This window comes from Carettochelys insculpta, chromosome 1, assembly GCF_033958435.1.
Source record: "Carettochelys insculpta isolate YL-2023 chromosome 1, ASM3395843v1, whole genome shotgun sequence".
NCBI lineage: Eukaryota > Metazoa > Chordata > Testudines > Carettochelyidae > Carettochelys > Carettochelys insculpta.
Window position 1 is genome coordinate 38,660,558 of NC_134137.1, and position 13,757 is coordinate 38,674,314.

A 13,757-nucleotide genomic window follows, 5' to 3' on the forward strand; every position below is an offset into this window, starting at 1 on the left:
TTTCTTACTTTAGTCAGAATATCAGTTCTGCCATGGTATATGACAGTCAATAATCTCCTCTTCTTGTAATTACCTTTCAAATACTGTAAAATGGTAATAGGAAGCAGATCAGATAAGCATCTATCTAATCTGGTACAAGCTGCTTCACAGGAAAATGCAACAACCCCAGAAGTAGGCAATTGCGGCAATATTTTCAAAGGTAATTAGATGCCTAAAAGTGTAGATAGGTTCTTAGTGGAATTTACAGAATTCTCCCAACCTCTTCGGTGTGTAACTCCCATTGCTTTAAGTGCCTAAATACCCTTGAAAATTGATTCCTTATTGAAGAAACTACTCACAGGAGAGCTTTCAGATGGTTAATGTGCTGTAGCATGATGGTTTATATTTCTTTGATAACTCTTAGAAGGCTTTTTTGTTGTAGATGTTTTTGGTTTTTACTTTATGCTGTTGTAACTCCTGATGATCATATTATTCCTAGAAATCACTAGTGCCTGTTTGAATCCTTCTACATTTATACTTTGCTTAGTCTACTTTCTCATAAATCCTTCTTTTCAGGCCCTCAATGGGGACTTTTGAAGAGAATTAAGAACACATCTCAGAAGATACTGAGTGATTCGTTAGGCCCCTTTAAAATCCATTCATAAATGTTATTCCTGTTGTCCGATCTCCCTTTACTTTATCTGTAACCCTTAAGTTGTGTGCTTGAAGAAATCTCTGTGCCTTGCCTAAGATGATTTTTTCCCCCCTCCATAGGAATGGGATATGTTTACAGGTGTGATCGTTGGAGACATGCTAAGAAAATCAGTAAGCTGAATTTATTTATTCTGGAATAAGGAATGTATTTGTAGCATCCTGGAATATTATGCTCAGATTTTTGTTATTTATTCTACATATATGTGTAGTATGAACAGCAATGAAAATGTTGAAAATTATGTAAACACAGTATTTGTTTTTTACTTGTGATAAAGTTGTATCTTTGTGTGACCGCAATAATCACCCCAAATGTAAATTTAACTAGATTTTGATTGCAGTAAATCCATCTTCTTTAAAATAGGGATTTCTACATTCTGACCTCTCCCCAGCTCAGGTGTGTGGTTTTTTTGTTTGTTTGTTTGTTTTTTAGCAGCACTTCTCTTAAAAGCACCTGATACAATCTTATATGTCCACATTGTTCTGAGACTTTGGTTAGGTCTACACTAGCTGTGGAAACTCAAACCCGTTTAATTTCGAACCTGGAACGCCTTGCAAGCTGCAAGGATTAAGGAATGTTGGTGGGAGGAGCGCTTCCCTCAACATTCTGCAGTGAGGACAGAGACCAATGTCGATGGCTGCAAAATCAATTTTAGTTACACAATTGGCATACCTAAAATTGCGTAACAGCCATTGACATTCCCAGTAAGTGTAGATGTATCTTTAGACAACCTTTCTGCCAACCATAGATTTTCTGTCTCACTGTGCAAACAGAAGGGAAACGGAACACTTCCAACATTGATGCCCTAGGTTTGGAAGCCACATTTTAGGGCAGAATGTGCAATAGGTAAAGACATTTGTTTCTTTTACTAGAAGTGAATTTATTTGTTTCTTTTCAGTAGAAATGCTTGGGTCTGTAAGCGTCTAAATTCACAACAGCCAGGTGCTCCATGTTATGAAGTAGTGAATGTTACATGCTTGCACAGAAAGTAGTCCATAAAGGGAGCAAAGTCCATTCAGTGCACTCTGTGGCGCTAAGCTGTGCAGAAGAGTGTGGATCACCACAAAGGAAATATGTTTAAGGGAGCATTCTGTATGTGAGGATCTTTTAGAGGTCTGGTGAATCATCTCTTTTCCTTTTGTCACTTTGTAGCAACAGCCATCTACTGTGAGGCACAGCAGCTTTCTTCCTGGTTGCCATGCCTTCCTGTGACAAGCATCTCCTTTTAAAGCTTGTTTCCTTCAGCTAGAGCAGGCATTGCAGGTGTGCCTGTCTGGTAACACTTGGGCACAGAGCCTTAAGCTCTGATTAAGGGCCTCACTATAGCATTTGGGAGCAGGCAGATACCAGACACAGTGTTGGTATATAATATTCTCAGTACTTTTATTGATATAATATAAACCCCATTCACATCCCTTTCATACCACAGCAAAATCTGAAGATGAGAACAAGGTCTCAAAGGCCAGGCAAAATTCAGCCTGATCACAAGCTGTGGGAGTCCTCACCTCTTCTTTATTAGGGCTCTGGATCAATGTCTGACTCCAAATTGCTGATGTATCAGACAACCATTTTTAATCAGCCTGATTAGATCATTAATCTTTGTCTCTGTTGTCTGTGCCTTTTACCCAGAACTCCTAGAAAAAGTCCTAGGCAGGCCACCAAAACCCAAGTTGTTCCTTTTCTTCCAGTTCTTGTCCACAGCTGTAACAGATACATTGTCATGGAAGTAACACACCAACTCACCCTGCCCATTTTTATGCCCTTATCTACTGTTTCTTCATCCTCCTTATGGACATAATAAAATTGTGTGGCATAAACAATCCTTGACCACGTCTAACTTTAGATTTCTCTTCATTTGCGAACATGTAACTCACATACTCAGGTCACGCACACCTCACTCACACTAGGTCTCAATGGCCTGTAACATATTGCAATATGTGCTGATTGGTATGTATCCCAACAAAAGGAACTTGTTAGCCTTTTCCTGATATATATGGGGATGTGTCCAATTACATGGTCAAATTATACGGCATTTTAGAGAAGAGCAAAATCTTGTTCTTGCTCTTATGTATATATTTCCTTTTATATATTACTTGCTTTCCCTTCAATATTGTATTTGTTCTCACTACCTTTTATACATCAGGGTTACGTCTACGCTGTCCCTCCCTTTCAGAAGGAGCATGTCAATACAGCGAATTGAAACTGCTAATCAGGTGCTGATCTGAATATTCATTGCCTCATTTGCACGACAGCCACTTGCCACATTGAAGGTGCTGCTTTTGAAATGCAAAACAGCCATTTAGATGGGGTTCTTTTGAAAGGAAGCCAGGCTTTCAAAAGCACCCTTCTTCCTATTTTTTTTCAGGAAGAAGGGTGCTTTCGAAAGCAAGGCTGCCTTTCAAAGGAACCCTGACTACAGAGCTATTTTGCATTTCAAAAGCAGCACTTTTGATGCAATGACTGGTCGCCATTATGCAAATGAGGCACTGAATATTTGTATCAGTGCCTCATTAACATTTTCAATCTGCTGCATTTACATGCCCCTTCCGAAAGGGAGGGGGAGCGTAGACATACCCAGCAGATGAATTAGAGAAAGTTCAGGATCCAGACTGAAACATTTGTAACCAGATCATTTGTTGTGTTTACTTTCTTAGTATGACATTCTTGGAATCTGCCCTAAAGTCAGATAAATTCTGTGGTTCTCCCACAGTGGCTTCCTCTGTGTTCATGTATATCACTGATGTGTTTCAGTGAGTCAATAAAAGAGGTATAAGCAACCAGATGGGGCGAAGAACCGCATAGAGAGTGCAAAGAGCCACATGGTATAGCTAGATAGAGAAAAATAAATGTATAATACGTGGCTTAATGCCCTCCCACTCTACCTAGCTATCCTGAGCTAGGCACCCCCCACCCTCCCCCACACTAACTTGATGCTGCAATGTGCTTCTCCCACTAAGCAGTGAGCACTGAGTGCAGAGTGGCAGACAACACTCCCAGCATGCAGCTCTGAGGAGGCGCTGCATTTAATGGCTCAAAGAGCCTCATGCAGCTCTAGAGCCGCAGTTTGGCCACCCCTGCAATAAAGCTTGATTGTAATGTGTATTTAATTTATTAATAATCTATGTAGATTGCAGTATTTTAGAAGTACTCCTTTGCAATGAAGATGGAAGGGGAGTCAAGTCTGAGAAGCCTGTCATATGAGCAGAATGTAATAACTTTATAAAATATCAATAACAATAAACCAACATGATTCATAAATTCATCTAATGGGACACCATACAAAGATTTCTATAGAGCATGTCGTTGGTGTTTTCATATCTGTTTTCATTTTGAAACTTCAGTTATTAAACAACCTGTAGGTGTGAATTTTACAAACGTATAGCTTACTTTGTTTTATAAGGATTCACAAAGAAGTATCCGGGACCAAATTCCATCATGGATAGAACAGGAGCGAACCTGGGCAGTAGCATCTCTGAAGGTATTGTCTGTATCATGATTCAAATTGAATTTGAAGTGTTCTTGATTTATTTGGAACTCGTGATATGGACTTGAACATAAACTAAATATATTCCAACATGGCTGCAGTTTTAATTATTTAAACTGTATTCAAAATTAGTTAAGATCTATTTATTACCTGTTCTATACCTGTTCCAAACACACAGTATAATATGTGTTCATTTCAAAGTTATTATTTATGGTTATAAGAAATAACTACTATGAGAGAGAGAAATTATTTGCTTTTTTGACATAAAATTTCTAGGATGCATTTTCATAAATAGCCTAAAAACTACTACCTGCAATTTTACATGCATAAATTGAATATCTAGATTAAGTTTTCATGCACACATTTAAAGGTCTTTTTGAGGTCCCTAGTGGTCAGATAGCTCCATATGAATTTTAAATTCCAATATTTTCTTGGTCTTATTCCTGTTATGACAGTCTATGTTCCACTGCTAAAAGGAACAAAATAAAGAGAACAATCTCTGAAGTACTGCTTTAGAGCTACTCTCCTAGGGTGTAAAGCTCACCAGAGAAGAGAAGGGCTGGGAGTTCATGAAGGAGAGAAATTAAATAGCTTCAAATTCCTATAACTGTAATATTTCATTGTTGGTTATTTTTCAGTTCGTCCCTTCTGTAGGGACCAAAAGCAGTGGTGGAGAGTGGGATATGGGAGCAGTTAGGACAGAGAAGAGTTGATGCACTGGGCAAAACAAATTAGCCATATGTGATGGAAAGGAGTCAGGATGAAGGAACGGAAAGGAACCAAAAAGATTTAAAAAAAAAATAATAATACAGAAACTGTAAGGCTGGCTATAAGTTGTATCTATTTTTTATTGTTAAATGTGCACTGTTTGCTTTGTAGATTGCTCTCCCAGCTCTATATCAGACACTCCGTTTTGAAGATTCAGATCTATGGCGTACTTTCTCTCAGAGCTCTACATGTGAACAAGATTTTCCATCCATTATTGCAAAAAATATCACTCTATTCCAACAGGTAACATTTTAATATTGAATTATTTTAAAAATAATTCTACCTCTGTTCTGAAACTCAGTTCTACTTCATAAGAGATTGAGGTCTAATCCTAATTTAATAATAATTATTGATTAAAATTTTAGACCTTAGATGTCTGAACAGATATTTACAGAAACAAAACTTCAGGCTGGTCACTCTGTCTACATATTCTGGCACTGATGCAGGGAAAGTGATTTTCAGTTTTTAATTTCAAGACGCAAATTTTCATGTTACTATCCACTTGGCACACAGGTACTTCCTCACTTTTACTCTTGAAAATAACCAAATACAATATACTGTCCCTCCCTTTGGTCTCTCCACAGTTCCATGAGTATTTTCAAAACTCCTGGTGGTGGCTTTCCTGGAGAATTTAGGTTGTGGGTAGTGCATCTGTAACTGTCCGATGGATGAATTGCATCCCAAAGGAATAGTTATGTTAGCTGTTTATCTTTTAATTCAAATAGTGCTTCTAGGTGATTTAGAATTATATACCAAAAGTCAATAAACTTGTTCTGGAAAAAAACATATAAAATTCAGTTATTTGAAGAAGTCTCTATCCTCTTCTCCTGAAGGATTTTATTTTTCTTTATTATTATAACCCTGCTATTGAGGTTTAAAAATGTTACTATGTACTGCTCTTCTAATGTACTTGACTCTTACTGGGTATACTTTATCTAAAGGTCCTTGTGGTCCAGGCTGTCAGACCGGACAGACTTCAGAGTTCAATGGCCCTTTTTGCTTGTAAAGCCCTGGGTAAGTGTGATGTTCGTCTTGAATCTTGGAAAGTAAGAGTTCAATAGGATATAGACTCATAGAACTCTAGAACTGGAAGGGACTAGAACTTCAGAAGTCATCGAGTCCAGTCCCCTGCTCCCATGGCAGGACCAAGCACCATCTGGACCATGTCCAATTGATGTCTATCTAACCTGCTCTTACATACCTCAATTGACAGAGATTCCACAACCTCCCTAGGCAATTTATTCCAGTGTTTAACTACCTTGACAGTTAGGAAGTTTTTCCTAATGTCCAATCTAAAACTTCCTTGCTGCAGTTTAAGCCCCTTGCTCCTCATCCTATCCTCAGAGGCCAAGCAGAACAATTTTTCGTCTTCCTCATTGTAACCCTCTCTAAGGTACTTGAAAACTGCTGTCATGTCCCCTCTAAGTCTTCTCTTTTCTAGAGTAAACAAGCCCAGTTCTTTCAGCCTTCCCTCATAGCTCATGTTCTCTAGACCTTTAATCATTCCTGTTTGCTCTTCTCTGGACTGTCTCCATTTTCACTACCTCTTTCTTGAAATGTGGGGCCCAGAATTGGACGCAATACTCCATATGAGGTCTAATCAGTGCAGAACAGAACAGAAGAATGACTTCCTGTGTCTTGCTCTCAACACTCCTGTTTAATGCATCGCAGAATGATGTTGGATTTTTTCTGCAACAGCATCACGCTGCTGACTCATATTTAGTTTGTGGTCCACTATGACCCCTAAATCACTTTCCACAGTACTCCTTCCTAGACAGGTGCTTCACATTTTATAAATATAAAGCTGATTATTCCTTCCTAAGTGGAGTACTTTACATTTGTTCTTATAAAACTTCATTCTGTTTACTTCAGACCATTTCTCCAGTTTGTCCAGATCATTTTGAATTCTCACCCTATCTTCCAAAGCAGTTGCAACCTCTCCCAGCTTGGTATCCTCTGCAAACTTAACAAGCATACTCTCTACGCCAGTATCTAAATTTTTGATGTTGATGTTGAATAGAACCGGTCCCAAAATAGATCACTGTGGAAACTGATTTGTTATGTCCTTCCAACATAAGGGAATGGCAACAGAGTGGGGGTTAGCTGACAGAGGCACACCCACACGGCCTCTGTACTGCTGGCACCCACCCTGCCAACAATGGAATCTTGCTCAGCTATGCTAATTGGTCGTGCGAGTTTGCAAATGGTCCTCCATTTGCAATTTCTGGAACTGTAATTAGCACAGAGCTGAGAGCAGCAGAGCTGTGCTAAACGGCCATATAGACATGGCCTATATGTTTACAGTGTACAATACTATTGTTGTTGGTAAATAGAGTACTCTGCATACATTTTTGTTTGTTTCTTAATACCTAATCTTGTTTTTCTGTGGTGTTATGCATTGCTAGGTATAGCTGTCTCTTATCCAGAATATTTGAATAGCTGTCAACCTTCTGGTCCCCGGGCTGCCAGATATGAAATAGTTGACTGTACTGTACTTCTGCAGTAATGGAGAGGTAGCTGTGTTAGTCTGTACTCCAACAAAACAAAGCATCAGAAATATAGCACTTTAAAGACTAACAAAATGATTTATTCGGTGATGAGCTTTCATGGGACAAACCCACTTCTTCAGATCCTTCTGCAGTTTCTTTGGAGGGGGAAGCAGGCTGATTTTGTGTTGGTTTTATTGTTTCATGTTTTCTTATAACTTTAATTTTCCAAAATTGAGTGATCTTAGGTCAACCTAAGGTTTAGGTTTAGACTAGGCCTCAGACGTGTGAATATGATATATGTTGTAGTCCAGGGGGTGAGCAACCAAAGTAGCAAGAGGAGCCATTTTTTTACATATTTTTACATAGGCAGTTACAAAAAAAAACCCAAGCATTCCTTAGGATCTTAAAGACTAACACATTTATTTATTAGGTAATGAGGCTCCATAGGCCTCCTCTGCCTTCCCCCATCACCTCATGCCTACCATTGTCAAGGGAGCACATCTCATCACTTCTGGATCTGTGGGGCCTGGCTAATTGCAGGGACAAAAAGTGGGGCTATCAGATTAAGAGCAGTTGTTCTTCTACGAGTGTCCCCGTGGGTGCTCCACGTTAGGTGTCGGGCTCGCCCCGGCGCCGCAGGTCGGATCTTTCCAGCAGTTTCTGCCAGACCGTGCATGCGCCAGCGCGCGCCGCTCCCTTGCACGCTCCCGGCCACGTGTGCGATCCGGTCCCCGCCAGTTCCTCTTTAACTGCCATCGGCTGCAGACGGAATCCGCTCAGGCTACGGCCAGAGTCAGCATATTTAACGTTCTTAAAGTGTTTGAGTTTCTTTTTCAGTCTTTTAGATTGTTAGCTTGTTATTGTTTTCCAAACAGGAAAAAAAAAAAAAAAAAAGGGAAGGAGTAAAGCTTCCAGTCTTAGTAACAAGTGGAGCACCGGAGGCCCAGGGACGTAGGGCCATTAGGCCTCCTGCCGTGGCAGGCTGAGTCAGAGAGGGGAACAGGCACAGAGAAGGTGCTAAGTACCCTATTAACATCTCAAAGACTCACCATAATGTCCTCTTCAGGATTCAAAAAGTGTGAGTCATGTCGCGAAGCGATGCCGGCCTCCGACGGGCACAATCAGTTTATAAGGTGCCTTGGGGAATCTCATGTCACCCAGAAATGTTCCTTCTGCGCTAAGCTCACAGCCAGAGCAAGGAAGGACAGGGAGATGTGGCTCAAAATGCTGCTCTTCGACAAGGCCCTCCAGCCAGACGTGCCGGAGTGGCCGCAGCAGGAGGGACCCGCAGGGGCCCATAAAAGGAAAGCTGCCTCCCTCACCCCGTCAGCGCAAAAACGGAGGAAGCTCTCACCAACCCGATCCCTGCCGGCAGCCACAGCGAGCGGGATGGGTGGAGCGCATAGCCTCCAGCTGCAGTTACAGCTCAGCGGCGGCGGTGCGGAGACGCACGTGGCAGAGGCTGAGCCTCCGATAATCAAACAGCCGCCCCACACCACAGGCAGGGCGGCGGCCAGGCAAGCACCGGAACCGGCGGCGCCGCAGGCAGCGGCACCGATGACCAGTTAACCGGTGGTGCAGAGCACGCAGGCACGCGGCCTTCAGGCACCAGGGGAGACCACCTGCACGGCACCGCAGCGGAGCATGCCAAGCGCGGCGCAGACAACGGGGCCGGATCCCCGACGCGAAAGGGGGCGGAGCCAGCCCCGCAGGGGAGGGGAAGGGCAGCACAGAAAACCCGGCACCGCAGCCGTTCTCCAGACAGGGCTGCAGGGCTGCTTGCTCTGAGCCCTCCGCTCATGCTGCAGACCCCAACAAGAAGGCAGGGGTCACCCCCAGCCTATCCTGAGCCCCCATCCCCGTTCCTATAGCCAGCCTCCCCATGGCTCAGACCACCTTCACCCTTTTTGGGCTTTGAACCTTTGGAGTACTACCAAAAGTCAGTCTCTCCAGTATCTCAATTATCCAGACAATCTCGCTCTCCCGGGCGCAGGGGGTATGCGCCTCGAGAGTGGTCCAGGTCCCCATCTCAGGAGCAGTGCCCGTGTTGCCATGGTCGCCCCTGTCACGCTGGGCATAGACACCATAGGCATACTCCCAGGGAGAGATCCCCCCAGACGGTTCAATATCCCCGAGGGCAATCGCGGACGGGGACGGAAATGCAGATATCTCAGGGGAAGTTGATTCTGGAACCCCGAGATTTTCCCTCGCAAGTATCTAGCGAGAGGATGTATCACCGTCAACAGGACCCAGAGGGGTCCAGAGAGGCTTACCCTAGCGGTTCCTCGCTATCTTCCCCTGACGAGGCCACGGCCCCAGGGGACGTCCATCCTCTGGACGATCTCAAACAGTTCCAAGAGCTGTTTAAAAGGGTGGCCTTCACGCAAGGCATCCAAACAGCAGAGGTGCGGGAGAAACACCATAAGCTCCTTAAAAACCTGAGACCTCCGTCCTCTTCCAAAATAGCTATTCCGCTTGATGAAGCAATCATGGAGTCCGCCACCACAATATGGCAGACCCCTGCGTCCACTCCGCCTGTAAACAAGCGAGCGGATAAGAAGTACTTCGTCCTGGCGAAGGGCATGGAGTTCCTGTTCAGCCACCCGCAACCAAATTCTCTGGTGGTGGAATCGTCTCAACAGAGGTCGAAAACTTCTCAGTACAAGACAGGGGGAACGGACAAAGTTGCCAAGAAACTAGAGTTGTTCGGCAGAAAGGTCTACTCCTCCTCTACCCTACTGTTGAGAATGGCGAATTACGCAGCACATCTAGCGAACCATAATTTTGACAACTACTCCAGGCTGACTTCCCTCATGGACTCGCTTCCAGAGGACGAGAAACCGGTGCTCAAGGCCATCGTGCAGGAAGGCTACGCAGCCTCGAGGATGGGAGTTCAGATCGCCCTAGACGTAGCGGACACAGCAGCATGCTCAACAGCTACGGCAGTAGTCATGCGCAGGGAGTCCTGGCTCCAAACATCGGGTATCCCGAGGGACTTGCAGGCGAAGATCGTCGATCTCCCCTTTGACACGCAGAAGCTGTTTGCTGAATCAACCGACTCGGTCCTTCATTCCAGTAAAGATTCAAGAGCTACTCTTAGGACCTTGGGGATTTACACCCCTCCATACAGGAAGAAAAAGTATTACCCTCAGCAAAGACGTTACCAGTATCAACCACAGCGTCCCCAGTACCACAGGGGTTACAAGCAAGGGCAACATCAACAGCACCAGCAATACAGAACTCCCAGGCGACGTTCCCAACAGAGCCGTGCGTCCTCGGGGCAGGGCCAAAGGCCACAAGTTTGACACACAGATCCAGGGCTGCACCATCACTACCATCGCGCAATGTCATCCGAAGCTATTATTCCACCATCGCCTCCGACCATTCTACGACCAGTGGCAAAGGATCACCACAGACAAATGGGTACTGGAGATCATAGCCACGGGGTACGTGATCCCCTTCCAGTCGCTCCCACCGCCACGACCTCCACCCAGGCCCCACCTAAAGGATGCCTCCCACGAAGCAAGACTCAAGCAGGAGGTAGACCATCTCATACTCATAGGAGCAGTGGAAAGAGTGCCGGAGCAACTTCAAGGGAAAGGGTTCTACTCCAGATATTTCCTCACGGAAAAAAAGACAGGAGGCTGGAGGCCCATCCTAGATCTTTGGGGCCTCAACCGGTACCTGCGCAAGCAACGCTTTCGGATGATTACAGTCGCCTCTATACTTACGGCACTGGACGATGGAGATTGGTTCGCAGCCCTCGACTTACAGGACGCGTATTTCCACATAACTATCCACCCAGCTCACAGACACTTTCTCCGGTTTATGGTAGGCAAAGAACATTTTCAATATAAGGTTCTGCCGTTTGGCCTCTCCTCGGCGCCCAGAGTCTTCACCAAGACCTTGGCAGTGGTGTCAGCCTACCTGCACAGACATGGGGTGTTTATATTCCCATATCTGGACGACTGCCTACTGAAAAGGGCCTCGAAGGAGGAGGTACTTCGCATGATACGCGTCACAGCAGGCACGTTGTCTTCGCTGGGCCTGGTCATCAATCTGGCAAAAGCAAAGATAGACCCCACACAGGACATAGAGTTCATAGGGGCACGCATAAATTCTATCACAGCAAGGGTTTATCTACCAAAGACACGCTTTCGAGCCATCGGTTCCCTCGTGCAGGTCATCACCTTCAGCCCTACGGTGCCTGTTCTGACGTGCTTACAGTTGCTGGGCCACATGGCCGCAGCGACGTTTGTAGTACAAAACGCCAGGTTACACGTGCGCAGCATGCAGCACTGGCTGGTGAGCGTCTACAAACCGGCAGCACATACCGTTCACAGGGTGGTGTCGCCCACAACAGAGGCGCGCAGATCCCTGCAATGGTGGGTGAACCCCAAGAACATGCTAACAGGGGTGCCCTTTCACCAACCACAGATATCGGTTTTCCTCACTACAGACGCCTCCCACATAGGGTGGGGAGCACACATGGGCGAAGAGGTGACGCAAGGACTGTGGTCCTCCACGGAACAGTCACTGCACATAAATATACTGGAGCACAGAGCAGTGTTCAACGCCTGCAGACATTTTCGAGACCATATACAAGGCAAAGTCGTCGGGATCAGTACAGACAATACCTCCACCATGTTTTATATAAATCGGCAAGGAGGAGCTCGGTCCCGTGCCTTATTTGCAGAAGCAGTCCGATTGTGGAACTGGTGCATCACCAACAATATAACCTTAAAAGCCTCGTACTTACCAGGTGCTCACAATGTGAAGGCAGACCAGCTCAGCAGGCGCTTCGTACTCACGCACGAGTGGCAGATCCGTTCTGATCTGCTACGACCGATCTTTCACGCATGGGGTTTTCTCCAGATAGACCTGTTTGCCACTCAACACAACAAGAAGTGCCCACGATACTGCTCCAGGGCAGGACTGGGACGGGGGTCCCTGGGGGACACATTCGTGATCTCGTGGAGGGGCCCCCTGCTTTACGCATTTCCTCCCACAGTGCTTATCCACAAAGTCTTGCAGAAAGCCAGGAGAGAGGGAGCCCGAATGATCCTAGTAGTCCCAACGTGGGATCGACAGCAATGGTTCCCCTTACTCCTGCGCAGGTCGGACCGTCCACGGATGCCCCTCCCGGTGGCGCCAGATCTGCTCACGCAAGCTCAGGGGTCCATAGTGCATCCACACCCCCGAGGCCTACGACTACAGGCATGGTTAATCCATGGCTCAGCTCCCTAGAGAGCACATGTACGGAGGAAGTGCAACAATCCTAGAAAGTAGCAGGAGGACTTCCACCAGGAAGACCTACAAGCAGAAATGGACTCGCTTCACTGCATGGTGTTCTACCAAACAGTTAGCCCACCTTGCTGTGCCTATACCTGTAATATTAGAGTATTTACTGGACCTCAAGAGAGGAGGACTCTCCCTATCCTCGTTAAAGGTCCACCTTGCCGCTATTTTGGCTTTCAGACATGAAGAGGAAGGGCACACGGTGTTTGCCCATCCCATGGGTACCAGGTTCCCGAAGGGGCTGGTAAACCTGTACCCCCCTCGGAAACCGCTTCCACCTTTGTGGAGCTTGGACCTGGTGCTTAGTACGCTAACGGGACCACCATCATCTTCGGCATCTAAATTTGGTACATAAGCACTGATAGCTGCCTGTTGATTTTTGGAAAGCTTCAAGTGGACAGTCATGAGACTCTCATTTATGTTGACAGGGACTTCAGGTAGTATCTTTGTCAGTTCATTTTTGATGGCAAATCCTACTCCATGAATTCATTTTTCTTCTTTTAGGTTCCTTTCCAGAAAAAGGTGTACCCTCCGCCGCCTTCTGTTTGCTGTCCTTCTGGTCTATGCGTTCCTGCCAGGGCAGGTGTATCAGTGTCAAATTGTCACAGCTCACAGGCTATAATTGCCATGTGTCTTTTGGGTCACCAACAGTCTGGGTTGTCCATTAGAGTTCAAATATTCCACGTTCCAAAGTTTACCTTTTGATTTTGACTGGATAGAGGTGAACCCCCTGGACACGGTTATCTTCTCAAGGGATTGAGGTGGACTATGTTTAGGGCATCTTTTCTAGCCCCTCTCTTTGTGTGGATTGAGCAGAATGGATCCTAAATCAGTCTGGTCAGTTGTGGATGCAACAGCCAGGCTATTCTACCACTTCAGTTCTTGAAATGGAACAACTGATGTGTACATCCACCATCTACATACTGTTCCATTCCTGAAAGCTTCCAGATGTCATAATCATGCTCCCTTCACCATTCACTGGTCTCCATAGGGTATTAGTTTAGGAGAGTGGTACTCAGAGGAAGAC

At 45.2% G+C, this 13,757-nt stretch overlaps 1 protein-coding gene across 1 annotated transcript in view; it reads left to right on the forward strand.

Annotated features, from left to right (window-relative positions):
- The window catches only part of DYNC2H1 (dynein cytoplasmic 2 heavy chain 1), a 346,899-nt gene that overhangs the window by 221,101 nt on the left and 112,041 nt on the right, over positions 1-13,757 (forward strand). The window contains exons 72-75 of the mRNA XM_074984721.1: positions 754-804; positions 4,092-4,169; positions 5,055-5,186; positions 5,885-5,957. Of these exons, the coding sequence (XP_074840822.1) occupies positions 754-804; positions 4,092-4,169; positions 5,055-5,186; positions 5,885-5,957 (334 nt within the window). The remainder of the gene's footprint in view (positions 1-753; positions 805-4,091; positions 4,170-5,054; positions 5,187-5,884; positions 5,958-13,757) is intronic.